The sequence below is a fragment of the Sciurus carolinensis genome, chromosome 1 (assembly GCF_902686445.1).
Source record: "Sciurus carolinensis chromosome 1, mSciCar1.2, whole genome shotgun sequence".
Taxonomy (NCBI): domain Eukaryota; kingdom Metazoa; phylum Chordata; class Mammalia; order Rodentia; family Sciuridae; genus Sciurus; species Sciurus carolinensis.
The window spans coordinates 174,801,275-174,826,362 of NC_062213.1; the positions used below are offsets into that span (position 1 = coordinate 174,801,275).

At 46.3% G+C, this 25,088-nt stretch overlaps 3 protein-coding genes across 11 annotated transcripts in view; 2 read left to right on the top strand and 1 right to left on the bottom strand.

Annotated features, from left to right (window-relative positions):
• Tesk2 (testis associated actin remodelling kinase 2) overlaps nucleotides 1-14,058 on the top strand; it is a 133,564-nt gene extending 119,506 nt beyond the window's left edge. Inside the window, exons 6-13 of one of the 3 annotated variants that reach the window (XM_047539848.1) lie at nucleotides 10,224-10,306; nucleotides 10,534-10,618; nucleotides 10,877-10,960; nucleotides 11,177-11,263; nucleotides 11,983-12,100; nucleotides 12,419-12,558; nucleotides 12,716-12,900; nucleotides 13,907-14,058. In XM_047539848.1, coding sequence (XP_047395804.1) covers nucleotides 10,224-10,306; nucleotides 10,534-10,618; nucleotides 10,877-10,960; nucleotides 11,177-11,263; nucleotides 11,983-12,100; nucleotides 12,419-12,558; nucleotides 12,716-12,900; nucleotides 13,907-13,955 — 831 coding nt within the window. In that variant the 3' untranslated portion in view covers nucleotides 13,956-14,058. Of the gene's footprint in view, nucleotides 1-10,223; nucleotides 10,307-10,533; nucleotides 10,619-10,876; nucleotides 10,961-11,176; nucleotides 11,264-11,982; nucleotides 12,101-12,418 lie in introns of all 3 variants that reach the window. The other 2 variants (XM_047539839.1, XM_047539829.1) reach the window with 2 other exon arrangements.
• Nucleotides 9,284-17,545, bottom strand: Toe1 (target of EGR1, exonuclease). 2 transcript variants are annotated; one of them, XM_047539921.1, is made up of 9 exons: nucleotides 17,310-17,545; nucleotides 16,470-16,612; nucleotides 16,342-16,382; nucleotides 16,101-16,197; nucleotides 15,816-15,974; nucleotides 15,298-15,557; nucleotides 14,969-15,128; nucleotides 14,561-14,880; nucleotides 9,284-11,317 (listed from the first exon to the last, which is right to left on the bottom strand). In XM_047539921.1, the coding sequence occupies exons 1-9, from the start codon at nucleotides 17,359-17,361 to the stop codon at nucleotides 11,314-11,316; spliced, it is 1,236 nt and encodes a 411-aa protein (XP_047395877.1). In that variant the 5' UTR covers nucleotides 17,362-17,545; the 3' UTR covers nucleotides 9,284-11,313. The 2 variants fall into 2 exon arrangements, with proteins under 2 accessions (XP_047395877.1, XP_047395866.1); XM_047539910.1 differs by having other exon boundaries at nucleotides 9,284-14,880; nucleotides 17,310-17,543.
• On the top strand, nucleotides 17,275-24,943 carry Mutyh (mutY DNA glycosylase). 6 transcript variants are annotated; one of them, XM_047539878.1, is made up of 16 exons: nucleotides 17,275-17,632; nucleotides 20,920-21,040; nucleotides 21,576-21,757; nucleotides 21,847-21,886; nucleotides 22,002-22,075; nucleotides 22,212-22,253; nucleotides 22,337-22,408; nucleotides 22,489-22,602; nucleotides 22,679-22,776; nucleotides 22,859-23,003; nucleotides 23,082-23,145; nucleotides 23,352-23,501; nucleotides 23,606-23,742; nucleotides 23,828-23,977; nucleotides 24,188-24,229; nucleotides 24,752-24,943. In XM_047539878.1, exons 2-16 carry the CDS (start codon nucleotides 20,926-20,928, stop codon nucleotides 24,881-24,883), a joined length of 1,557 nt encoding a protein of 518 aa, XP_047395834.1. In that variant the 5' UTR covers nucleotides 17,275-17,632; nucleotides 20,920-20,925; the 3' UTR covers nucleotides 24,884-24,943. The 6 variants fall into 6 exon arrangements, with proteins under 6 accessions (XP_047395834.1, XP_047395808.1, XP_047395828.1 ...); XM_047539852.1 differs by having other exon boundaries at nucleotides 17,277-17,632; nucleotides 23,310-23,501; XM_047539872.1 differs by having other exon boundaries at nucleotides 17,278-17,632; nucleotides 21,609-21,757; nucleotides 23,310-23,501.
• The last annotated feature ends 145 nt before the right edge of the window (nucleotides 24,944-25,088 follow it).

Below are 25,088 nucleotides of genomic sequence, written 5' to 3' on the forward strand. Positions count from 1 at the left end.
AATGTCCCTGAAGATTGCTAGTATATCCCCTCTTATCCTTCAGTAGTCTGAAGTCTTGGAGGAAGTTGATAATGTGGTGCTCCACAAGGAAGCTGCCTCTCTAGGGGTGGTGACCCTCAGGTGGGGTATATTCCCTGCTAGTGGTCAGAGGTGCCTCCACTTGTTGACCAATGGTCATCCAAAGGGGAACTAGGCTGCGGGCTGAGGCAAGGCCTGTTTGTGCCTGCGTCTCTGGTTTTACCGTCCTTGTGGGAAAACCTCATCCAGCAGGGAAGACTCACCCGGTGGGAAGGTCTCGCTGGTCAGTTTCCCTCCTAGAGGTTCCCCTCAATCTACAGCTACCGCCTGGGCTGGGCTGCCTTCCTCTGCAACGTTCCCAGGTGCCCGGACCTACCTCCTGGGCCTGGGAGCCTCACCCTTTGCAGACGAGTCTCCTTAGGCTGCCTCTCCTCAGAGAATCTGCCCGCAGTCCTGGAAACTTCGCTCTGCCCTAAGCGTGTCTCTGTGCGGCTCTTCCACCAAGAAGCCGCCTAGGTCCTGGGACCCTGCTCTGTACCTAATCGCCTGACTATGAGGCCCCTCTGAGCCACCACCTGGAGCCCTGTACAATAGCTCCCATACCCAGAGACCCGCCACACACCTCTTCCTCTGGACAGCCGCCCAGTGTTCTGACGCAGTCACTAGGAGTCCAAGCAACTCACTTGGCGTCTCCTCCTCCTGCCAACCGCCTGTAGCCCTAGGCAGTCACTCTGAGTCCAAGTGACCCGCCCTGTTCCTCCTCCTCCTCGGGGGTAGCCCTCCGGGTGTTCAGGAGCAGTCGCTCCGAGACCAAGCAACCCACCGTGCTCCTCCTCCGGGCGGGCCACCAGTGTTCAGGAGTGGTTGCTTTGAGTCCAAACAACTTACCACTTGCCTCCTCCTCTGAGCAGCCACCTGGAGCTCTGATGCAGTCACTCCTAAGCCAAGCGACCCACCATGTTCCTCCTCTTCCTCCGGGTAGCCCCCCCCGGTGTTCAGAAGCGGTCGTTCTGAGTCTAACCAGCTCGCCGCGCAGCTCCTCCTCTGGCAACCGCCTGTAGCTCTGGTGTAGTCCCTTCCAGGATTACCTTTCTTCCCCATCCTAGGCAGAGTCATCTGTTCCTGAGTACACACCCACCATAGGATGAAGTAATCCAGACTTTGGGAATGGTAGCAGAAGATCTCAAATGACTATCTTCCAAATTAACAAGTGACAACTCCAGACAGAGAATGTAGTCTTTGAGTCACCTCTTTAAACGTCTCCTGTTCCTGCTGATGGGCAGAATCACAGCCTTTGGGACTGGAGTTCCCTGTGTTTCTCCTTTGCTAGCAAAGCAATAAATCTTTTTCCTTTTTCTCAAAATAAATAAATAAATAAATAAAATTGAGTGTGCAGCTACATACACTGTAGGTTTTCAGAGCAGGGGAGATCATTCTAGACCAGGGCTAGGCTTCTTGGAGGAAAGCTCACCTATTCTGTAAAGAGTTCTTTATATTCTCTTCTGTTCCCCGAAGGCATTTTGTCCAAGTGTGGTTTTGTCTGTGCTTGCTGTGTTGTATTATAAAAATAAGTAACTTTTTTGAACTGTAGCGTAAGACCACCATTCTTTGGTTTTTCTTATAGGAAGTGGGTATTTCCAGTGTCATCTGACTTGAAAGGAGACACTAGGAACTTAGGAGAAATAACTCCATGTGTTTGGGCTATGCTTCATTGGGTCTAGAGATGTTGAGGGTTCTCCTAAGTGGTGAGAACAAATGACTTTTGAAAGCTCCACTGGCAGACTGGGAAGTACATTGTAGGAGATCTCAAATTGAAGATAATCAAGAGAGTCTTATAAACCATACCATCCAATTTAAAATGCTATCAGAGCCCTTCTATCATCTCTGAATATTTTCTGGAAAAGTTTTGCCTGAACTCCAACATCATAGTAACTGTATTGCAAAGATTAGGGGGATAATTGTATGTTCATGCCTAGACCAGCCCCACCAAGGACATCTGTATGGTGGGGGACAATGACCATAAGAATGAAAATCTTAAAAAAAAAAAAAAAAAAAAAAAAAAAAAAAAAAAAAAAAAAAGAATGAAATCTCCAAGGGAGAATTAAGTCTAAAGGGACAGAGTTCAGGGCTTTGAGGTTTTCAAATTATATCTTCATTATCAACCGTGGGTTTGAGTCAGCTTTCTTTTAAGGACAGTCTAAGGTTTACTTATTTTTTTGTGGTTTACACTTCATAGTATTTGATTGTTCTGTTGTGTCTATGTCTCCCCCAATATGTAAGTTTCTCAGGTACTCCTCTTATTTGTCTTTGTAAATATTTTCTGCCCCTGTTTCAGGGAAGGGACTTGATAGCACAGAGGCCAAAACATCTGCTCAACAACTAAGATTTGGGGTTCCAGGCCCATGTTTGCTCCCTCTCTTCAGATGTCTTGAGTGCCCTTGAGACCTTAGTGTTCTACCTGAAAAAATAGATTCTGTCCTTGACCTTGCAGTAGTAATCAATTTAGGATTCTCAGGTTAGAGATAACAGGAGGATTTTAAAGTTCAGGATGTTTTCTAAGTAGGTAAAAGCAGGACAGAAAAGCAAATACCTTCTCCCAAAAGGAATCCTAGTTTCTTAGTGTCTCCTGAAAGCAGTGTTACCTTTGTAAGGTTCACATGTCTATGGGGTTATTGCACTACTACTTTAAGAGTGAAAAGTCTGTCAGATATGGCTGGTTCAGTCTAATTTTTCTAAGAAACAGCCCAAAATAGATTTGTGTAGTGGCAACGCTAAGTATTTAGAAAGAAGTGGGATATAGTGTTGCTTTAAAAAAACAAAAACAAAAACAAAACAAAACAAAACAAAAATATATATATATATGGACACAATGCCCCCCCCCTTTTTTAAGGGTAGATTTTTTTTTTTTTTTTTTTTTTTTTTACAGTATGTCTTTATTTTTTAATGTGGTGTTGAGGCTCAAACTCAGTGCCTCACATGTGCTAGGCAAGTGTTCTACCACTGAACCACAACCCCAGCCTGATGGTGTGGCTTTAAAAATATTTAGTTCATGCCCTCTATCAAGAAGTGTCAACAACCATACGCAGGCTTTTACCAGTAGCTCCAGTAGCAACCAGTAGAACTCTACATGAGCGTTGGCTCTTTAGGGTAGCTAAGAAAACAGTTTCTGCTTAATTCTGTTACTGCCTGGCATCAGGAAAGCACCATTGATGATCTGTGGTTACCCTTGGGAGATTGTGCATTGTGAATTGTATCTCTAGCTCTTGGTGATTATTGTTCTTTTGTTGGGGGTATTAGTGTTGACTTCATTGAAGTCAACCTGTTGATTCCTCCAAAAGCCTATCCATCTATGGTCTAGACCACACAGCTGGGAACAGAAAATACCAATTTTAGAGTAAAGAGCATGAATTAAGAACAAATGGTGATCTGGGGTTGTAGTTCAGTGGTAGTGTTTACCTAGCACAAGTGAGGAACTGGGTTTGATCCTTAGCACCACATAAAAATAAATAAAATAAAGGTATTGTGTCCATCTACAATTTAAAATATTTTTAGAAACCAACAACAAATTATGATGCATAATTTGTTGCACCATAATTATGGCTCAGAGGTCTGAGGTGGGAGGGTCTTGAGTTCAAAGCCAGCCTGGCCCTAAGCAACTTAGCGAGACCCTTTCTCTAAATAAAATATAAAAAGGGATATTTTATTTTGAGACAGGGTCTTACTAAGTTGCTCAAGACCTCGCTAAGTGCTAGGGCTGTCTTTGAACTTTCGATCCTCCCACCTTAGCCTTCTGAGCTCCTGGGATTATAGGTGTGCACCATCAGGCCAGGTTGGAGTTACTCTTTGTAATAAGAACTGTCAACAGCTTCTGGGAACCATTTATACTGTCCTATTAGAGGACACAGTATTGGGGACACAGGAATGACTGGAGTTCAATGTCATGGGCTCTTAGTCTAATTGGGGAGATAGATGTCAGAGCAGGTCATTCATTACATAGGCACTAGGGGTAAAGATTTGGGATCACATGGTGTGATGGCAGGCAAGAGATAGAACAAATTACAGCAAAACAGATTCCCCCCCCCAGTACTGGGGATTGAACCCAGGGTCAGTCTGCCACTGAACTGCATCCCTAGGCCCTCACCTCCATTTAAAAAAATTTTTTTTAGTTGTCAGTGAACCTTTATATTATTTATATGTGATGCTGAGAATTGAACCCAGTGCATCAGGCATGCTAGGCAAGCACTCTACCAACTGAGCTATAACTCCAACCCATCTCCAGCCCTTTTTATTTTTTTATTTTAAGACATAGTCACTAAGTTGCTGAGACTGACCTTGAACTTATAATCCTCCTGCCTCAGTCTTCTGAATTGCTGAGATTACAGGCATGTGGGTCACTGCACCCACTTAAAACAGATAATTTAAGAGACCTGGGCTACAGCAATCCCTGAAGTGTTTAGGAGGACAGTTAATTCTCTGATTTTCCTTCGTTGTGACTGCTTAACCTTTCTTGAGATGTAAAATAAGTTCTTTTTGTCTGAACATAGCTGGGTTTTTGGAGTGAGTTTGCTGAGGTGAGGAGACAGGTGATGGCACACTGAGAGCCTTTTATTATTATTATTATTATTGTTGTTGTTGTTGCCTAAAGCTAACACTGCAAATAGGCTTGGTATTTCTCCATGTAGGTGGTTTTATTCAATGCCAAACTGTGCCACTGTTCCAGGACATCTCAGGAATTTCTGTCAAATATCTAGTCGGGTCCAGTTCTGAAAAAGTGTAGGTTTCCAAAAAATGCACTCATGGCCATACTTTTGATACCGCTTGTTAGCCCAGTCTCCATTATGGAGAGTTGAATACATGATTAATGTATGCATTTGGCAAATGCTTTTTGCGGGGGTGGGTGCCAGGGATTGAACTCAGGGGCACTCAGCCACTGAGCCATATTCCCAGCTCTAATCTTTATTTTATTTAGAGATAGGGTCTCAGTGAGTTGCTTAGCACCTCACTTTTGCTGAGGCTGGCTTTGAACTCACGATCCTCTTGCCTCAGCCTCCTGAGCCACTGGGATTACAGACGTGTGCCACCACATCCAGCCTAGCACATGCTTTTGATAGTGGCCCAGATGCTTCAGTCAGTGGACCACTTTCATTTAACAGACTTTTACCATGCTTTTTCTGTATGCCTGTGCTAGGTTAGCGATAGAGAGATGAATGAGATCATCCCCTGTTCTTGAAAAGGTAAACAAGTAGGGCGCTCTGATGCAATGTGATGTATTATGCTAAGGGGGTCAGGACAAAGAAGAATTGGCACCAGTCAGCAGCAATGTGTGTGCTGCTTTTTGAACCTGAAAAGGTCACCTCTCACCTCACTGGCTGGGCCTCTTATGCTTTGCTTCTCTAGGCAAGATTACCTCATTCAGAAGTCTTCATCCTCTTGTGTAGTGGCCTTGCACACCACACAGCCTAAAAATTGGTCTGGCTCCACAGGCCAATTGAGCATCATATTTTGTAGCCTCAGTTGAGTGAGAAATACAAGCATTATACTAGATGTCCTAGAATTAAACAACACTGAAGGTAGGGACTAGGTTCCCATTAAGGGGTCTTATGACATTGCCTCCACAAACAGTATGTCTTTTTCATAGACCCTGGCTCCTGCTGCTTTCATAAGTATATATTGCTCCTGCCATTTCTAGCAGAAAGCTTTTAAATCTGACTCTCTAGAGAGGCCAAAGAATTAGGTGAGATCCTGTTAGAATCAGGAGATTAGGGTCTTTATCATTAAACTTAAAAATATCAGATCTGCCTTTCTGATAGTATTGTTTTGAAAGATAAATGGGATTATGCCTGTGAAAAAGGTACCACACAGAGAGAATCAGGCAATCTTTCACCTACCCAAAGGGTTAGAATGTATTTTCTAGTTCACTTCCCTCCTAAGATACTCCCACTTTCCTAAAACTTATCAAGTCTAGTTGGGTAAGGGACTATAGAAACATAGACACTTTCATTATAATGTGGCAGATGTTAAGACAGGAGAAATTAAGAGTGCATATAGGATGCTTTGAGGAAAGGATATTTAACCCAACCTACAGGTGCAGAGAAGTCTTCTGAGAAGAGATGATGACTGAGCATTTTGAAAATTGAGTTCACTTTAATAAGTATATGGTAGAGAAAGAATAGGATTACAGATCAGACAAAAGGAATAGAATAAACAAAGGTACTGATCATAAACAATGTGATGTGTACTGTGAGGTTGGATGGTAGAGGATAAGGTTGACAGAGAAAAATCTGACCATATCATACTATCTAACTTGGATTTTATTTTACAGATAGGAAGAATCATTGCCAGCTTTTTGAAAATAACAGCTTTATTAAGATATTTTGCACACACAATAAAATTCACTCATTTAAAGTACACATGTAACAAGTTTTTAGTATATTCAACCATTACCATTATCCAATTTCAGAACATTTTCATCACCCTGAAAACAAACTTTGTACCCTATTTCTCTCTCCTTTTAGCCCTTGGCAACCACTAATCTAATTTTTATTTCTATGAATTTGCTTGTTCTGGACATTTCATGTCAACAGAACATATAGTATGTCATTAGCTGCTATTAAGTAGGAAGGAACTCAGATTCATATTTTAAGAAGATAATGCTGACAGGAATGAGGAAGATGGGTTATGGAGACCAACCCTGGAAGCACACAGACCCGTTAGCAGAGTATTGCAACATTCAGGAGAGGAATGATGAGGCAATAGTAATGGTAATAAAAAGAGAGACACCAGTTTGAAAAATGTTTATAAGTTAAAATTGGTGGGAGTAAAAGTACAAAGTCTAGGATGAATCCCAGGTTTCTAGTTTAGTAAACTGGGTAGAAAGTACCAATATCATAAGACATAAAAATATAGCTAGGGAGCTACCAGGTGTAGCTTAGTGGCAGAGCCTGTGCTTAGCATGCTTGTCCTGGTTTCAGTTACCAACACACATGTGCACATATGTACAAACAAAGTTTTCTGAGTAAAATACTGGGGTTTTTTTTTGGGGGGAGGGGTAGGAGTATGAGTTCAGGTTTGCATGAATGGAATTCTTGAGTGATCCAGGAGATGTCCAGAAGTAGATTAGATATGCAACTCTGATGCTAACTAAAAAAAAAAAAAAGAAAGGAAAAAAAAAGTCTAGGGCTCAAGATGTACATTTGAGTCATCAGCACAGAGGTGGTAATTAGAAATGGAACAGCCTCCAAAATGGAGCACAAGAAGAGCTATTAGGTCTAAGAGTGTCATCCATATGGGATAGGAAGAAGAGGCTCCATTGGAGCCTTGCAGAATAGCCAAAGGTAGAGAAGGAAACCCAAAACTGCAGAATCATAGAAACCAGGTGAGAATAAAAAGGTAGTGGGAATAGCCTCCAACTAGGCGCTAATGCTAGTCTTAGCTCCATGGCTCTGACTGCCATATTCTGTACACACCCAACACTAACACAATTCCTGAATCATATGTAGCTGAAGAAAGTAATTAGCCATAGCATGAACAGAAATATCAAATAACCTAAGAACTGTTTTTGTCTATTGAGCTGTTAGGGAACTCACTGGGATCTTCAATGAAAATATTTCCAGCAGAAGTCAATGAGTGGGAGAAAAGGGGAAAAAAATAAATGTATTGCAAGTCAAACCTGGCTAGCTTAGTGTTTTTTTTGTTTTGTTTTGTTTGGTATTTGAACTCAGGTATGCTTTACCACAGAGCTATATTCCCAGCCCTTTTGTTAAGACAATGTCTCAGTTGCTGAGGCTGGCCTCAAATAGCCTCCTGAGTCACTGGGATTACAAGTGTACGCCTCCATACCTGGTTTAGCTTAGCTCTCTTAAAGGACAGGAAACCCGAGGTTAATCCTGGTCAAGGCTCCCATTTTTCTTATCACTTCAGATGCAGACTCTTAACTTTTTTGGTTTTCATTCTCCTGTTTTCCTGTTTGACTCCAGTGACCAGCTATTGGCTATAGAGAAACCTTAGAGAAACAGCCTTACCCCACGTTGTAAGCCCATGATCATCCCTGCCTTAGCCATTTCTTGGCTGCTTCTGGAGATGCTACTCAGAAATTACTTTCTACTGGATGGGTGATTTGCAGAAAGTGAGCAGGCCTCTATGAATATGAAGATGGGGTAGAAACCCAATAGCTTTGACAAGGGCAGTACACTGTGGCCAAGTTCTGTTCCTAACCTGCTGCTCCCAAGCTGGCTTTAAAAGGGTTGTTTCTAAGTACCATAAAGCAAATAGTAAATAGGACTTTAGACCAAGCCTTGGAGACAGGAGTCTTCAAGTTGTTGGGAAGGGAAAGGAGAGGGAAGAGAAAGAGATGATAGGATAGTGCTCTTTACCCATGGCTTTGGCTAATATAGGTTGGCCTAGGGCCCATTTCTTCTACAAAGTCAGGGAGTTGGGATGCTGATTCGGCAGGACTGATGGGAGTGTCAAAGCCAGGACAAGCACAAGGACAGTCCTTCTTGGAAGCCAGACAATGCATGTCTACTTTGGATCCAGGGTAGATGTGGTGAAATCACAGGCTGCTTCCAGCTTGAGGAAGACTAGTGTAATCACATCAAGGACAAACTAACTAATGTGTACCTGATGTTGAGTAAGCAAAAGGTGACTTGACAATGTCTTAGCAACTAAATACCAAGGTTGGCAAGGGAGAGAGGGCTAGTTTGGGTAGATAGGGCCTTACTGGCCCCAGAAGTTTCTGTAAGCCAAGGATTCCTGAACTCTGCTGCCTCTTGAGGAAGGGGTGGGATGGAGATACCTCCTGAGCCAGAGTGGCATAGGGCTATCTTGAATGCAGCTATCTGGGGAGAGCTGGTTGCTGCTTTGTGTTTATTTATAGGTCATCTGAATATACCCTTTCTTTGCAGATAGCAGCATTTGTTCAGTGAACATATCCTTAGTTTGTCTCATGAATTGAATACTGGGAGGAAGAAAGGCTCAAACCAGAATCTGCTCATAACCTTTCTGGTGGACTGTAAGAGGAAGTAGCATACAGGAGCCAAAGGAGTTGAGATTAAAAGGGAGACATAAAGATGATGACTTAAGAGGTCAGGACTGAAAAAGCAATTTGTCTGAAAAGACATAAAAACTTCTTAGAAAGAAAGGAGAACTAGGAGAACTGAGTGAGGCTAGGGGTATAGCTCAATGGTAGAATGCATGCTTAGCACACACAGCATCCTGGATTTGATCCCTGGCACCACATGAGAAAGAATGAATTGAGACTACTCCAAATGGAAGGGAATGGTATAAGCAAAGGTAAAGTTTTAGAGGACTTGTTCAATCTTTTTTTTTTTTTTTGGTACCAGGGATTTAACTCAGGGGCACTTGACTACTGAACTACATCCCCAGTCCCATTTTGTATTTTATTTAGAGACAGGGTCTCACTGAGTTGCTTAGTGCCTCGCTTTTTCTGAGGCTTGCTTTGAACTCGCAATCCTCCTGCCTCAGCCTCCTGAGCCACTGGGATTGCAGGCGTGTGCCACCACATCTGGCAGTTTGTTCAATTTTGAAGTCAAGCTTATTTATTACAAATAGGATCGGGGATGCATAGGAGTACCAGGAGCAGAGAGGTGGCAGGTAGAGGTAGGTAGGCCAGTTAGAGGAGCCAGGTCTTTTTTGTAATACTGGAGTTCAAACTGAGGGCCTCACACATGCTAAGCATACACAATGCCACTAAGCTACACTCCCAGCCAGATGAGACTTTTCATGCCAGGAATGAGGTTGCTTGTAGTCTGGTGGGCAGTGAAAGTTAATGTAGGCATGAGTACTTGTCCTAGACTTAACTTACTTGGCAAGTTAAGGCAGGGACCAGGAGGCCAAGGGCCTGATAGTTTGTCCTACACTAGACTATAAGCATCAAGAGGACTAAAGTTTCCTTTTTGTTTATTGAGGTATCTCTGGCACTTAAGACTATGCCAAGAACATAAAAGTCAAGGGTAAATATTTGTGTTTGGAGCCTGAAGTGACACCTAGGGTAGTCACTCAAGTTCCAGGACTAACTCATTTCATATGGCTGTCTTAAAGCCTCCATTTCTGACCACCGAAGTCTGTCTAAGAATGTCGTTCACCCAAGAAGCAGAGGACAAGATGGCCTATAGTAGGGAGGTATTGGCGGTAACTATTCACTGATTCCTACTTGTGAGCAATCTTCTCTTCTTTGGGACCTCTAGAACTGCCTGATAAAGAGAGATGAGAACGGTTATTCTGCAGTGGTGGCTGACTTTGGCCTAGCTGAGAAGATCCCTGATGCCAGGTGAGTAGTCCTAATGGATGCTAGGGCTGCAGAGAGGGTTAAAGCTAAGGGAAAGTCCAGCTTCCTCCCAGAGGCTAGGACTCGATCACAACAGTTTGGTGTTACTCCCTGAATTCAATCAGTCCTACTCTGTACCGTCCATGGGAGAGAGGAATTTCCAACATTCAAAAACTCCCCAGTGTGCCAGGCAGCGGTGAACTCATTTTCCTTATAATCTCACCCCACAGCATAGGGAGTGAGAAGCTGGCTGTGGTGGGCTCACCCTTCTGGATGGCACCTGAGGTTCTCCGAGATGAGCCCTATAATGAGAAGGTAAGTCTGGAGGATCTGGAGACCCAGTTCTTTTTAGAATCCACTCTTAGAAGAAGGTGCTCAGGGTCCACCTTTATGTTCAGGGTGAAGATCTACATTTTTTTCTGCCCAGAGTGGGGATGGCACCTGACAGTTCTCAGTGAATTACATAGATGAAATATGGGCTATAAGTCCTAGGTCTGGGCCATTAAGACATGGGGGAAGATGCCCCAATCCTCTTGTCATTGAGAGAGCAACTGAGGTCTGACTACCCACCAGGCAGACGTGTTCTCTTATGGTATCATCCTCTGTGAAATCATCGCCCGCATCCAGGCCGATCCAGACTATCTTCCCCGCACAGAGGTGAGCTGCAGGCTTGGGGCCCAGTGCTACTGGGATGGGGCTGGTTTGAGCTTATAGAACTATTTTGTCCTTGGGGTGGAGTTGCTGGTATTCATTCTGTGGCTACTTCTGAGAGGCAGCTCCCAGCCTCCTCTTCTGAGCAGGCCAGAATGGGTAGGGGGATTAATGACCTGTCTACCCATGTCCCTGTACCCTCCCCACCATACTCATCCACAGAATTTCGGGCTGGACTATGACGCTTTCCAACACATGGTGGGAGACTGTCCCCCAGACTTTCTGCAGCTCACCTTCAACTGCTGTAATGTGAGTGTCCTTCTCCCTGTGACTTTGGTCAGGGGCTGGCTGAATCCTTTTCACCTGGTTAAGACCATAGGGAGAGGCAGCTGATTAGCCTCATGAGGGGATACAGTTTCACTGGTGTGTAACACAAACCACACTTCCTCTTCTGGGCTTGGCCAGGCTCTCTAGAACCTTGGACCAAGGGAAGAAAAAACAGCTTTGTATTACCCAATAATCCTCAGCTTGCAGGACAGACCTACCACTTCTTGTATTTGGGTATTGACAGAACTTTGGATAGGTTTTATTGTTGGGACTGTGGGGTTATGCCTGTTCTGAGGCACATGGGGAAAGTGCTTGTTGGCCTTCCTTTTTTTCAGCTCTGGGCTGGGCTAGATCTGTTAGGACCAAAGAGTAGCTAAGCTTTGTTCAGGTAATTCCCCAAGACACATCAGTATCAGAACTCAAGGAAAAACAGAAGAACCCAATGTGAGTATACACTTTTAGAGGGTAGTGTTCTTAGCAAGGGGACAAAATACACACACAAAAAGAACTAAGATAGTAAAGGATAATAAGATAGTAGCCATCTTCCCTGCCTTATCCCTGGCAATCACTCTCATGGCCTAGGGCCTCAGGAAAACCTCAAAGCTGCACATCTGACTCTTAAAAGATGCTAGAAATATACTCAAATTCCACTCGTGGGGTGGGAGGAGGGCAGTACTCATGGCTTGCGTGGATGCCTACAGATGGACCCCAAACTGCGTCCATCCTTTGTGGAGATTGAGAAGACCTTGGAGGAAATTATGAACCGCCTACAGGAAGAAGAGCTGGAGAGGGACAAGAAACTGCAGCCCACAGCAAAGGGTAAGAGAGCAGATTAGATCAGACAACTCAACTTGATCCCAACAGAGAAAATTAGTCTATGGGATCTTCCCTTCCAGGGTTGTGATGGCAAGAACTTAGGTCTAGAAGGAAGAGGGTAGGAGATTATGGGGAAAAAAGTTATGGACTCTTTAAGAGTTGTGACTTGACAATACTGAATTCTTCTGAGTGTTTCCTAATTGATAAAATGGGACAACAGGTCCTACTTTGCTTTCCTGAGTGAAAACACTGTGATGAAGTGGTAGGTACTTCTATTGATTATGACTACTGAGAACCCAGATTTGACTCACTGTTCTTTAGGACTCTTAGAGAAAGTACCTGCGGGGAAGCGGCTGAGCTCACTCGATGACAAGATCCCCCACAAGTCACCACGTCCAAGACGTACTATCTGGCTGTCTCGAAGTCAGTCAGACATCTTTTCTCGTAAACCTCCACGTACCGTGAGTGTCTTGGACCCATACTACCAGCCACCAAGAGATGGTGCTACCCGCACCCCCAAAGTCAACCCTTTCAGTGCTCGTCAGGACCTCAAGGGTGGGAAGATCAAGCTCTTTGACCTACCCAGCAAGTCTGTCATCTCCCTGGTATTTGACCTAGATGCACCAGGGCCTAGAACTACACCCCTGGCTGACTGGCAGGAGCCCTTGGCCCCACCTGCTCGCCGTTGGCGTTCTTTGCCTGGTTCACCAGAATTCTTGCGTCAGGAGGCCTGCCCATTTATGTGCCATGAAGAATCACTATCTGATGGGCCCCCACCACGACTCAGTAGTCTCAAGTACAGGGTAAGAGAGATCCCACCATTCCGGGCAGCTGCTCCAGCCCATGAGGCCATGGACTGCTCTAATCCCCAGGAAGAAAACGGTTTTGGGCCCAAGCCCCAGGAGACAAGCCCATGTTGCAGAAGTGCCTCTGAAGAAATGGAGGTAGAAGAAGGCAGGCCAAGAAACTTGGCTGCAGTCCCCTGCTCTGTCTCAGGCATAGGCCTGCAAATCCAGGGAGAACAGGATGGGTGAGGGGGGGTTAGTCCCTGCCTCACCTTGGGGATGGACCTTCAGCTGAAGCCATAGGGACCCCTTGGTGCACACCCTTGACCATTCCCTGGAGCCCTAAGAGCACAAAGGCTAGGTCAAGCCAGGTTCAACTTTTGGGTTCCCAATACCCAATGGCTGCATGAGAGGGAAGGCTGCAGTTGAGAGGCCTTCCTAGTTAGGACCAACTGCTGATACTAAGCTTCTGAAATCCAGCAAGAAGCTCTAGTTCCTACCTGACTCAAGTATACTTCCCAAGACAGGACCAGAGAACTCCTAGTTCTAGATTGAACTGGCAGTGGTATTACCCTGGTTCTTCTCCCATCCCAAGACTCTGTTGCCCTTTTTTGGGGCATATAAGCTACCAGATGGAACTTGGAGCTGATCAGGAGGTCATAAAGGGCTGAGAACTGGAGTGCTTCTTGCCAGTATGTCTTAAGACACTTGAATAATTGCTGTTTGCACTTACTGCATGGTCAGACCACATCACTACATTTCTATGCAAGGGAAGGGCAAGGCAGTGTGGTGGTCATGGCTCTTAGCTAATCCATTCAAAGAACTATTCCAGTTGATTAATCTATTTTCATATTTATAAAGGAGTCTTAATGTTCTGCCTCATTAAGACTTTCAACCCTGTGGTTGGGAGTGGGGCTGGTTTTGTAGGCCCTAGGGCCTGCTCTATGTTATCAACAGGTGATAAACACCCAGTTGGTTAAATGGTTTATACTTGGACTGATTTTTTTTCCCCTTCCTGCTATAGCTGGAGCTTCGGGAACAGTCTGTCCTTACAGAGCCGCAATAAGAAATAACCAAAGAATGAAGTTGGTCAAATATTTTCATAACTCGTTTGTTGATTTTTTTGTAAAACTTTCCCAAGACACTTTCAGATTTAAAAATAAAGTTGGTGTTGCAGATGCTGGTCAGCCTTCTTACTTGTACCCTCATACCTCAGCCTTTGGGGTAAAGGAAAAGGTCCGGGGGGGCAGTGCAGCAGTATCTGGTTCTCCCACCTTAACTCTTTGTAGTTGAGTGACATTCACAGGCTACAGACACAAACAACTCTGTTCTACTCTCAGCCTTTCTTCCTGGGCTGAATATCATATATAAGTTGGGTCAGCTGCTGCCCCAAGCCAGCTTCATCTTCTGATTGTGGGCTTTGGAGGAACGCGAGAACTGGCTCTTGGCCACTGTGAGGGGGACAGCTTTGCCACTAAGATATACTTTGTTGTGACATTCAGGTAGCCAGGGTTCAGAGTTGCAGGGCTGGGGTCCCTGGATCACTCCCACATAGGCCATCACATAACCTGTCATAAAGGCATCAAAACCAGCTCGGTGCAGTCCATCCCCAGGCACTGGGTTAGGACTGGCTTGGCACTCTGGCACTTCTGAGGTAGCCATGTCATTTGTTTCATACCTTGTTGCTTTAAGCTCCTTCTCCAGGTCGTTTTTGTGATCTTGATCAGAGGCAGGCTGCTCCTTTGTATCATCCTCAGACACTTTTTGCTCAATTTCCTCAGCCTTGAGACTGTCCCCATGGACCTGCTTTGTGGGAGGACCATCCTCAGCTTCCCCAGAAGTCTGTGTCCCAGGCAGGCTCAACAAAGCCCTCCTACGTTTTTCCCTACGACGTCGCCGCCGCCGCTTGTCCTCTACCACAGCTTCATCCGTGTCAATGATAAGGTCAATATCATGGGACCGAGGACACTGTGGTCCCACGGGGCACCAGCCATAGGCCTAGAGGTAGGAAACAGGCTTATAAAGAATTCCAGATAGCAGAACCTCCCCTCTCCCAGGAAATGAGCAAGTGGGCAAGTGGTCTCACCGAGAAGTTGTCACAGATACTGGTGGGATGAGGACGGTGAGTTGTAGGAGTCATGCAGCAGCGGTAGTCAATATGGGCCCTCATGCTTGAAGGATAGTTGCAGAACTCCAGGGCAAGGTGTGGGTTGCCAGCTGCCCGCTGCTTCCCATTTTCCCGCTCACTACAAAAGTGCAAGAGGGTATTGGTCCACTATATCCATGAGAGCAGGGATTTTTGTCTGCTGAATCTCAAAGCAGTGCCTGGCACATGGTATGTGCTATATAAACATCTTAAGTGAATGAAGTAGACTCATACTAGGCCCCACCCCTTTCCCTCAACCATTCCCTCACCATTTCCGGAATGCATATTCTAAGTAGGAGGCTGTGAAGCGGGCATGAAACTCAGCAGCATATTTGGTATCATAAATGCCTGCTGGGAACATCTCACACAGGTCAGCAGTGAAGGTTCCCAGGCTCTCAGGCAGGTGTGCATAGAAGTTCTGGTACAGGAACACCAAGTCTATAAGGCCATTATGCAGCACAAGGGGCCGACGGGCCCGGATTAGCTCCAGGAACAGTGTCCGCACTGACTGGCTCTGGCTCTCATCACCCTAGGTGGAAGGGAAGGGGTCAGAGAGCCTCTTCTACAGGACACTTATCCCAAGTTTTCCCACCTGGAAAATTCTCCCTTGTTATCTAACCCAATACTACCCACCCTTGTATTAATTAGTCTTATTTTCCCAGTCTTGTCATTAGTGATTTCCCATACTCACATAAGCGGATTCTTCTCTGGCGTATAGTCTAGTAGCATAGGAAGAAATAAAGTCATTTGAGCACCAGACTCAAGGTTAAGGAGGGTGAAGTCCTACCTTGTCATTGCCCTTATGGTAGGGTATGCCCTGGGCATACTGCCGATTGAAGTTGAAGCCATGCTGCACCAGGAACTGCACAGACTTTGGTTCTATAACATACTCCTCCATGCACAGCAGGGTAAGATTGAATACCTGGACCAGGTAGAAGTGTTCACCCTGAGAAAGAAGGACATCTGCTACATCAAGATTTGGAAGAAGAAAACCTCACACCCAATGTTCCTCTGGAACTCAACCCTCCTCCCCATAGCCACAGACTTGGGACAGGGGTGAGACAGCTCATACCTTGTCAGGCTGCTGCTTGAAGCAGGCAAGGCCCAAGGAGAGGATAGAACGGGTCCTAGCAGCATGACACACAGCCTTGTAACGTTCCTCAATGCACCTTGGGGTTGGGTATAAGGGCAGTTGTGGTTGAGTTACTTCATGAAAGAACCAAACACCCAGGACTGTGACTCCCCTACACGTTCCTGGGTTGAGGTCTGCCCCTCCTGCCAGGGCTGGAACTAAAGAACAGACTTATACTTACTGGTTCAGCAAACTCTTTCTGTCTCCAAGCCCACTCAGTTCCTATGGGTGGATAAAGGAAGGGTTGTGATTGGCCCCCAGCACCAGTTCCTTCAAAACCACCTGTCCTCCCTGTTTTGCATCTCTTACCGTGTCCACTGCCACAAAGCTAGCTGTCTTTATGGCCAACAAGAGGGATGGCCACATCTCCTTGAAGTTGTCACTTTGCACATCCACTACAGGAACGTGGATTACTAAATCATCCCCAGATTTTGTGCATTTGTTGATACCACCTGGGGATAAGAACAGTGATGGATGTTCATGCTCTGGTAAGGTCCCAGGGGCACAGACACCAAGCTAGGCCAAAGGAGCTGGGTTCTGATAATAGCTTTTCTCTTAAACCTATGTATCCAATGTGCTTCACAATGCCCTTGGAATGGACAGTTGCCTGAATTTGGAGAGTCTTCCAGTGACTTTAAGTAAGACTTTGGGAGATTACTTCCTCCTCAGCATCAATCAGTAGAAAAGTAAACACGGCTTTTGAGGTTCCTTTTCTTCTATCCCCTGCAGGCAATATTTCGCAGGGCTTGAGGATTTCAAGTCCCTTCAACTCCTTTAAGGCTCCACACTACTGTTCTTATGGTGCCCCAGCAGCCACAAGCAACAGTTCTTAGCATGCCCCATCGACTGATAATGCCCCACACCACAGCTCTCAATACATTCTACTTCCTTTGGACCACAGTGTGCATGCCCCACTTAACCGAATCACAATAAGTTTGAGTTCCATCAAGACCACATCTCCCGACAGGCCCCCACCAGCTCTGTTCCCAACACTCCCAGGCTTTGCAGCCGAGCGCGGAGTTCGTGGATGCTTCCGAAGGAAGGAGTTAGTTCACTGAAGCTGAAGGTCTGTCTCCACCCACCCGCCATAGGTCTTCCCCTCCCCCAGAGCGCATAAGCTTCTAGGGTGGCCCTTGGGAAGTCGCTCACCGTCTGAGGCCGCCGGAGCTGAAGCTGCGCCATCGTCACTGCCGGCAGCCATGACGCCGCGCGTGCCGCGCGTCCCTCGCTTGAGTTGTCTCCGGGTACGGAGGACTTCCGTTTAGTCTCCAGGCGCTACCCGGGCGGCCGTGAATGGGGCGGGGTGTCGCGCTCGGGGTCGCAGTTGGGTTGGACTTCCGTTCAGACCTCCCGGGCCCTGAGCGGGGAAGTGGGCCCGGCCCGCGCTGAGAACCTATTGGCTGGTGCTGCGGGCTCCCCTCCTGGATTGGCCGGAGCCACGCCCCTCGGAGTCGCGGGAGTCAGCGCAGGAGGTAATTCTTCTTTCCACCCACGGCCGCGCGAGACTGGGAGTACACGCAAGAGTGTGCGCGTTCGGTCCTTGTCGGCACAGCTCCAGGATGCTTTGGGTGGGCAGGGTGGGATTCCCAGAAGAGGGTGCACTGCCTAAACTGAGCATAAAATATGCTTAGGAGTTAGGCCAGAAGAAGGGTGTCGGGGGGAGAAAGGTGTTCCGAGCATGGGCAAATTCCCAGAAAGGATGGAGAGATAAGTGCAGGCGGAGAGCATTCCACAAGACAAGGATGCTGAGGGATAAAACGACCAACTAACAGGGAAGCTTTTGAAAAACTCCAAGCAAGCGATAAAGTGGACTAGAATTAAGGTTCCGGTAGTGGGGATGGTGAGGAAGGGACAATTTGTAAAGCAAATAGGAAGTGTAATTGACTTAGAGGTTGTTTGAGCATGACTTCTACTACTCTAGGGAGGTGTCCCTACCAGAGAACAGTCTCTTCCCAGGGGCTCCAGTTTCATTCCCTGGTCCAGCGATCCTTTCTCATTGCTTATTCGCTTGATTCTAGGGCATCTTTAACTTTTCTCCCCCTACTGAGTCTTTCGTCATTATTCAGTTGCTTGGGGTTACGTCTTCTGAAAAAGGAACACCTTCCTTCACGCTTCTCCATTCCATTAATTCATTTAACATTTACGGTGTACAGTTTACCTGGCTTTGGCTTTGGGAACACAATAATTTTTAACAGAAGAGACCTAGACCTGGTCCTCATGGAGGTTTTGTTTGTTTGTTTGTTTGTTTGTTACAGTCAAGGAAGGTAAGCAGACACTAAGTGGAAGAAACACAAGTAAATGTGAAATTACAGTTAAGAGCTATAATGGAGAAGTACCTGAGAGAGTAAAGTACTTGGACATTTAAGCCAAAACCTAAAATATGGTTGGATATTAGGTAGAACATAGAAAAACTCTGTCCAAGCAGAGGAAATGTAGCGTGTGAGGCCTCGAAGTGGACAACTTTGGGGATTTAAGCAACTAAATTCAGGTAAATGTGGCTTGAGCATAGTAAGTGGAGAGGCTGAAACAAGTAAGGCCTTGATACATGAACCTTCAAGTCTGTATTAAGAGGACTGACTCATTCTAAGAGCAAGGGATGTGACAGCCAAAGCCCTCCAAAAGGTACTTGGTGATCCTATCCCACCTCCCCATCTCCTTCTCTAACTTCATCTCTTACTACTCACTCATTCCATTCTAACCACATTGGCTTGCTTAATGTACCACAAATGTGCCAAGCACCCCTCTTGGGGTCTTTGCTGTAGCTTCTTTGAATGCCTCCTAGAGGTATCCACATATCTAACTTTAAATCATAGGCCAAATATTACTTTTTTTTTTTTTAGTTGTAAATGAACACAATACCTTTATTTTATTTTTATTTTTATGTGGTGCTGAGGATCAAACCCAGTGCCTCATACATGCTAAGCAAGCGCTCTACCACTGAACTACAACCACAGCCCCAAATATTACTTTAATAAGGCCTACCTTCTGCACATTCTTTAAAATTGCAAAGTTCTGTTACTATCCTGGCATTTTAAACTCTTCATTTGCTCTACTTTTCTTATTTATGCTAATAGTTACTATCTTCTAACATCCCGTATAATTTACTTATATGTATTTGTACGTCTGCCCCCATTAGAATATAAGCTCCATAAGGATCTTTGATGTTTTGTTTACTGAAATAAACTGCTTGACACATAAATATGTGTTTAAGGAATTAATGAGAAGCCATTGAAGGTTTTTGGTAAGGAATTGACATGATCATGTCCTGAAAAGGTCACTTTCCTCTTTGGAAATGGATTGTAGAATGAATTGTGGAAGTAAGTGAGTTTGGTAAAGGAAGTCTGGCCATGAAGGGGAGGAGAACGAGTCTTGGTTAGAAGATTGGAGGAGCAGGACCATGGGAAAAAGAGAGACCCCATTCTTCACATAAAAGGGGAAAGAAGGAGGTCAGTACAAATGGAGGGAGGTTTGTATTTTTTTTCCTCTGAAGGAGGAAGCAAGCTCTTTTTATTTTATTATTATTTTTTTTAGTTGTTGATGGACCTTTAGTTTATTTATATGTGGTGCTGGAATTGAACTCAGTTCCTTACATGTGCTAGGCAAGCACTCTAACACTGAGCTACAACCCCAGCCTCAGGAAGCAAGCTATTTTGATGAAAATTAGATGGTGAAGTTGAAACCTTGAAGTGAGAGTTTGAAATAGGCTTGGGATTGCAGCACAGCAGAATATAAGAGTGCACACTCAGTTTGGAAGATCAAGTTGTTTAATCTCTACGAGCCTCCATTTTCTCATAGCTAAAATGGAGGTAAGCCAGGTGCTGAGGTACATGCCTGTAATCCGAGTGATTTGGGAGGCTGAAGCAAGAGGATCACAAGTTCAAAGCCATCCTCAGCAACTTAGCAAGTCCCTAAGCAACTTAGGGAGACCCTGTGTCAAAAAATAAAAAGGGCTGGGGATGAAGCTTAGTGGCTAAGCACTGTTGGGTTCAATCCCCAGTACTATAAATAAATAAGTAAGTAAGTAAATAAATAAATAAATAAATAAAATGGAGGCGATGGTAATACCTACCTTGGGGAGCCATCAGGAAGTTGAAATACTTCATGGGGTCTGGCCTACAGTAAACACTAAGCGTTAGCTTCTTTTTGCTACTTGAGAAAAGGCAGCCAGAAGAACATTCAGAGCAGTGAAGATCAACCAGATGCATTTTCTTATTGCTAATGGCCAGTCAGTAAGAATTTGCTAGATCAGGAAATGATTAGGATAAAAGTAACTCATCTCTATCCTCCCACTGATTTGCCATCTCTACTCTTAGGCAAATCTTTTTCCCTGTCTGATCCTTGGTTTCTCCTTTCTATCTAACAAAGGTTTTGGACTAGATGGCTACGAAAGTGGCTCTTTTAGTGCAACCATGATATATCTCTAAGTGGAGAAACTTTCCACCTACCCCCATGCTCCCAGACACCTTAAAACAACAACATGATAAGCATCAGGGACCCGTAAGTACTCCTCAACAGAAGACTTTGGTCCTTGGTCCATACTAGTGCTGGCTTGTTACTCTGAATTCTCATGTTAGTGCCCCTGTGCTGGTCATACCTCAGTGCCACAGACAGCCAACAGCAAACCCACAGGTGTCTTTGGAGTGCTTGAGAAAAGCTAGATACTATATGAGTGATATAGAGAAAGAGGTGACTGACTACTGTGAGGCCCCAAGATTCAGTCTCACTGATCAACTACTTTGTCTGGGTTTTTCTGTTCCAGGTCATCATGAGGAAGCTTCGAGCAACTGTGGGAAGTGGCCTGGGAAAGCAGGCAGCTGGCCAGGAGAGAAGGAAGAAACGCGCCCCCAACAGTAGCCAGGCCAAGCCTTCTGTTCCTAAGGGTAAGGAGCTTCGTCCTAACCAAAGCCTACAGAGGCTGGTTTCGTTGGCTGTGGAAGGGGGCAGATTTGGATTGAGAAGGGATCTTGGTATAAATTAAGGCATTAAGAAACAATTAAGGGTGTAATTCTATGTTGCTGTGTGACTTTGGGATAATTGCTCTGATTGGCTACTTTTTTTTTTTTTACCAGTAATATGGAGCAGTAGCCTATGCTTTTCTTCCCTCATGTGACTTTCATGGGATCAAATGAGTTATGAGCCTGAAAGTGTTTTGTAAACAGGGAAGCCCTGCATAGATATATATTGTGCCTGACTAAAACAAGTGGGTTTTCACTGTGGCCCAGAGACAACAAAGCCAGCAGTACTACTCAGAAAATTAAAGCCATAACTTGGGCCAAGGCTACGTACAACTAGAGAACTCTGGTCTGACTCCTGCTTCAAAGCTTAAGCACGGGACTGGGAGTAGGGGAGGTCCTAAGTAGGAGTACACTACCACAGGCTTCTGTGTCCTGGGTTCCTGATGCATATCCTATGCAGGGAAGATCTCTGAGTGTCCTGGATCTCCTGCAGACCTAGCCAGTCAGCAGGAAGAAGAGATGTTGCAGGCCTCTGTCTCCCCATACCATCTATTCAAAAATAGAACTGAAATAACAGCCTTCCGGAAAAGCCTGCTGAGCTGGTATGACAGAGAGAAGCGGGACCTACCCTGGAGAAGACAGGTAAGCAGATGAGGGACAAGGAAGGCTGGGCAGGAGGATGGCATCCAGGACCTTCCACACTAACTTCCCACCTGGGCTTGCACTGACAGGCGGAGAATGAGGCGGACCTGGACAGGCGGGCGTATGCTGGTCAGTATATCTCCTGAAAGCAGGGGTGCTTTGCTTGGAAGTGTACAGATCTGGGGGCTGTGGGCTAGAAGCAAGGCAGGTTAGCAGTACTCTCATGCCAACCCCTCTCCCCTAGTGTGGGTGTCAGAGGTTATGCTGCAGCAGACCCAGGTTGCCACGGTGATCAACTACTATACCCGTTGGATGCAGGTGACACCAGGGAAAAGAGGGGAGCGTTGGGTCAGACCCCAGAAAAGAGCCTGTACTTTGGGATGGGTTTAGAGAAGGCTTCCTCCACCCCGCTAACCCTTGATCTCTTTTCTTCTTTTCTGCCTTGGAACGGTAGAAGTGGCCAACGCTGCAGCACCTGGCCAATGCTTCTCTGGAGGTAAAAGCCACCCTTGGGTAGGGAGAAGGGGGACTACCGAGGGGCTGACCACTGATCTCTTTGACCTGTGACCCCACCCACAGGAAGTGAACCAACTTTGGGCTGGCCTAGGCTATTATTCTCGAGGCCGGCGACTACAGGAGGGAGCTCGGAAGGTAAAGGGTTGGCAGGGGCAGGGTGTAAAAGACCAGGGCCTCAGGTATTTCATAACCTTAAACCTTCTCACCCTGATCAGGTGGTGGAGGAGCTAGGGGGCCACATACCCCGTACAGCAGAGACCCTGCAGCAGCTCCTGCCTGGTGTGGGGCGGTACACAGCTGGAGCCATTGCTTCCATTGCCTTTGGTCAGGTGAGACCATTGCCCACCCACACTTTGTTTGTGCCACCTCCCAGCCAAGGCTAAATCCTGAACTTCTCTGTGCAAGGCAACCGGTGTGGTGGATGGTAATGTAGTACGGGTGCTGTGCCGTGTCCGAGCCATTGGTGCTGATCCCAGGAGCACTCTTGTCTCTCAGCAGCTCTGGTATGATATTGGAATAATGGGGGAGTTTGGGAGGGGTATCCTCAAAGGGTCTTTATCTCCCAGAGGTGTTCCCTTCTTGTAGGAGCCTAGCCCAGCAGCTAGTGGATCCAAACCGACCTGGGGACTTTAATCAAGCAGCCATGGAACTGGGAGCCACAGTGTGCACCCCACAGCGACCTCTCTGCAGCCAGTGCCCTGTGCAGAGCCTGTGCCGGGCACGCCAGAGGGTGAGCCTACTGGGGAGGGAGCAGTCAGGAGTCCTAGGGTATGACTCTTGCCCCATGACACCCCACCCTGTCTCTCAGGTGGAGCAGGAGCAGTTCTCAGCCTCGTGGAACCTGCAAGGCAGTCCTGACGTGGAGAACTGCAGTGAGTGCAGCCTGAACCCCAACCCTGCCCTCTCCTGGCCCTGTCAGGGAGCTGCCTATATATCCTCATACTAGTTCTTTCTGAACCAGTAAGATTCCCTGCTTTCTGGGGTTGGCATCTAAGCCTTCCTAGACTAAGCAGGGTTTGGGGATCTCTGTTCCCAGCTCCCAACACTGGAAAGTGCCAGCTGTGCCTGCCTTCCACAGAACCCTGGAACCACACCTTAGGAGTCGTCAACTTTCCCAGAAAGGCCAGCCGCAGGCCCCCCAGGGAGGAGTACTCTGCCACCTGTGTTCTGGAGCAGCCTAGAGCCCTTGGTGGTGCCCAAATTCTACTGGTGCAGAGGCCTAACTCAGGTACCTGGATGCTGAGAGTGAAGTGGCACAGTCAACAGAGAGGAAGGAATAGAGAGAGGAGTCAGTGCTGAGGCCTATACCATACTGGCTCTCCTCCCTTTCAGGTCTTCTGGCAGGACTATGGGAGTTCCCATCCGTGACCGTGGAGCCCTCAGGGCAGCACCAGTGCAAGGCCCTGCTGCAGAAACTGCAGAGTTGGACTGGGCCCCTCCCTGCTACCCACCTCCAGTACCTTGGGGAGGTAAGTAAACAGTGGAGGCGCCAGGACTGATGACATCTATGGCCACATTCACAGTCCTATTTCAGCCCCTTGACCCTCCTCCCAGGTGAGCCACACTTTCTCTCATATCAAACTGACATATCAAGTATATGGACTGGCTCTGGAAGGGCAGACCCCAATGACCACACCACCTGGCGCTCAGTGGCTGACCCGAGAGGAATTTTACACTGCAGCTGTCTCTACCGCCATGAAAAAGGTACTACCTTTGTCTTCATGGTCCCTTTTTTGTGTGTTTCCTACATGGTCTATATGAACCTATAACTGTGTAAACAGGAAAAAAAAAAAAAAAAAAAAAAAAAAAAACATTTTAAACAAGTACTGGGGCATAAAGTCAAGGGCAGAAAATAGAGGTTTGGCTCTTTTGGAGAAGATGCCAGCCCTGTCCTTTCCCCTTCTTCTTGGCTAGGTGTTCCGTGTGTATGAGGACTATCAGCCAGGGACCTGTAAGGTGAGTCTCATGGCCCTCACCCAGCCATCTGTCTCCCCATCTGGTACATGTCTGGGTGAACATTCTCTACTCCAGGCTTTCATGGGGTCAGACAAATAGTTCTTGATCTGAGAACCTTACAGTGTAAGGTACAGGGTAGGGGGACAAGAGCAAAGTAATGAGGGCAATACAGTGTCTCAGATCTGTGAAATGTTTGTGCAAAGGTAAGGTACCATGCAGTCTGCAGTGCCAAAGGAACCATGAGCATTTGGTTAACTAGAGAGGTTGGCAGAGCCCACCTAGGTCAGCCATGTTAACCAAGGTGCGGAAGCATTTTAGGTGAAAGAGAGGAACCAGATTTGTATCTTAGGAAGATTTTCTCAGGCTGCTTTGTGTAGAGTTGATGAAAGGGACAGATAAGATACTTGGAGGCAGCACTACATTTCAGGATAGAACCTAAGCTAGATCAATAGAGAGGGGCTGGATGGAAAGAATGCTATGACGACCTCTCCTCAGTACCTCACTTCTTTGATTTCTGTGCAGGGTTCCAAAAGGCCCCAGTTGTCCTCTCCATCCAGCCGGAAAAAGCCCAGCAGGGGCCAGCAAGTTCTGGATAGTTTCTTTCGGCCTCATATCCCCACTGACACACCCAGCCTCAACAGTGCAGCCCAGTGATGTCTCTGAAGTCCCCCCTAAGAATCCTGTTGTTTAATAAAGTGTTTATTTTTGTAGTCATTTGGGGAAGGTTGTATCCTTTCCCTAGCCCCTTTACTCCACACCTCTGAGGGACCCAGAAAGTTTTGGGTCCTGACTCCCACTGGCTGAACTCCCAGCCAGCCTTAGGCAGAGGGAGGAGGGTGTGTTCTGTCCACAGTAATCT

Coding starts and splice junctions, on each gene's coding strand:
- Mutyh (XM_047539852.1), top strand. CDS start 20,926: ATGAGGAAGCTTCGAGCAACTGTGGGAAGTGGCCTGGGAAAGCAGGCA. Junction 21,887..22,001: donor GGACAGGCGGGCGTATGCTG/GTCAGTATATCT, acceptor CCTCTCCCCTAG/TGTGGGTGTCAGAGGTTATG. Junction 22,603..22,678: donor CTTCCATTGCCTTTGGTCAG/GTGAGACCATTG, acceptor TCTCTGTGCAAG/GCAACCGGTGTGGTGGATGG.
- Toe1 (XM_047539910.1), bottom strand. CDS start 17,361: ATGGCTGCCGGCAGTGACGATGGCGCAGCTTCAGCTCCGGCGGCCTCA. Junction 15,975..16,100: donor TCAAGCAGCAGCCTGACAAG/GTATGAGCTGTC, acceptor CTTCTTTCTCAG/GGTGAACACTTCTACCTGGT. Junction 14,881..14,968: donor GTATCTGTGACAACTTCTCG/GTGAGACCACTT, acceptor TCCTACCTCTAG/GCCTATGGCTGGTGCCCCGT.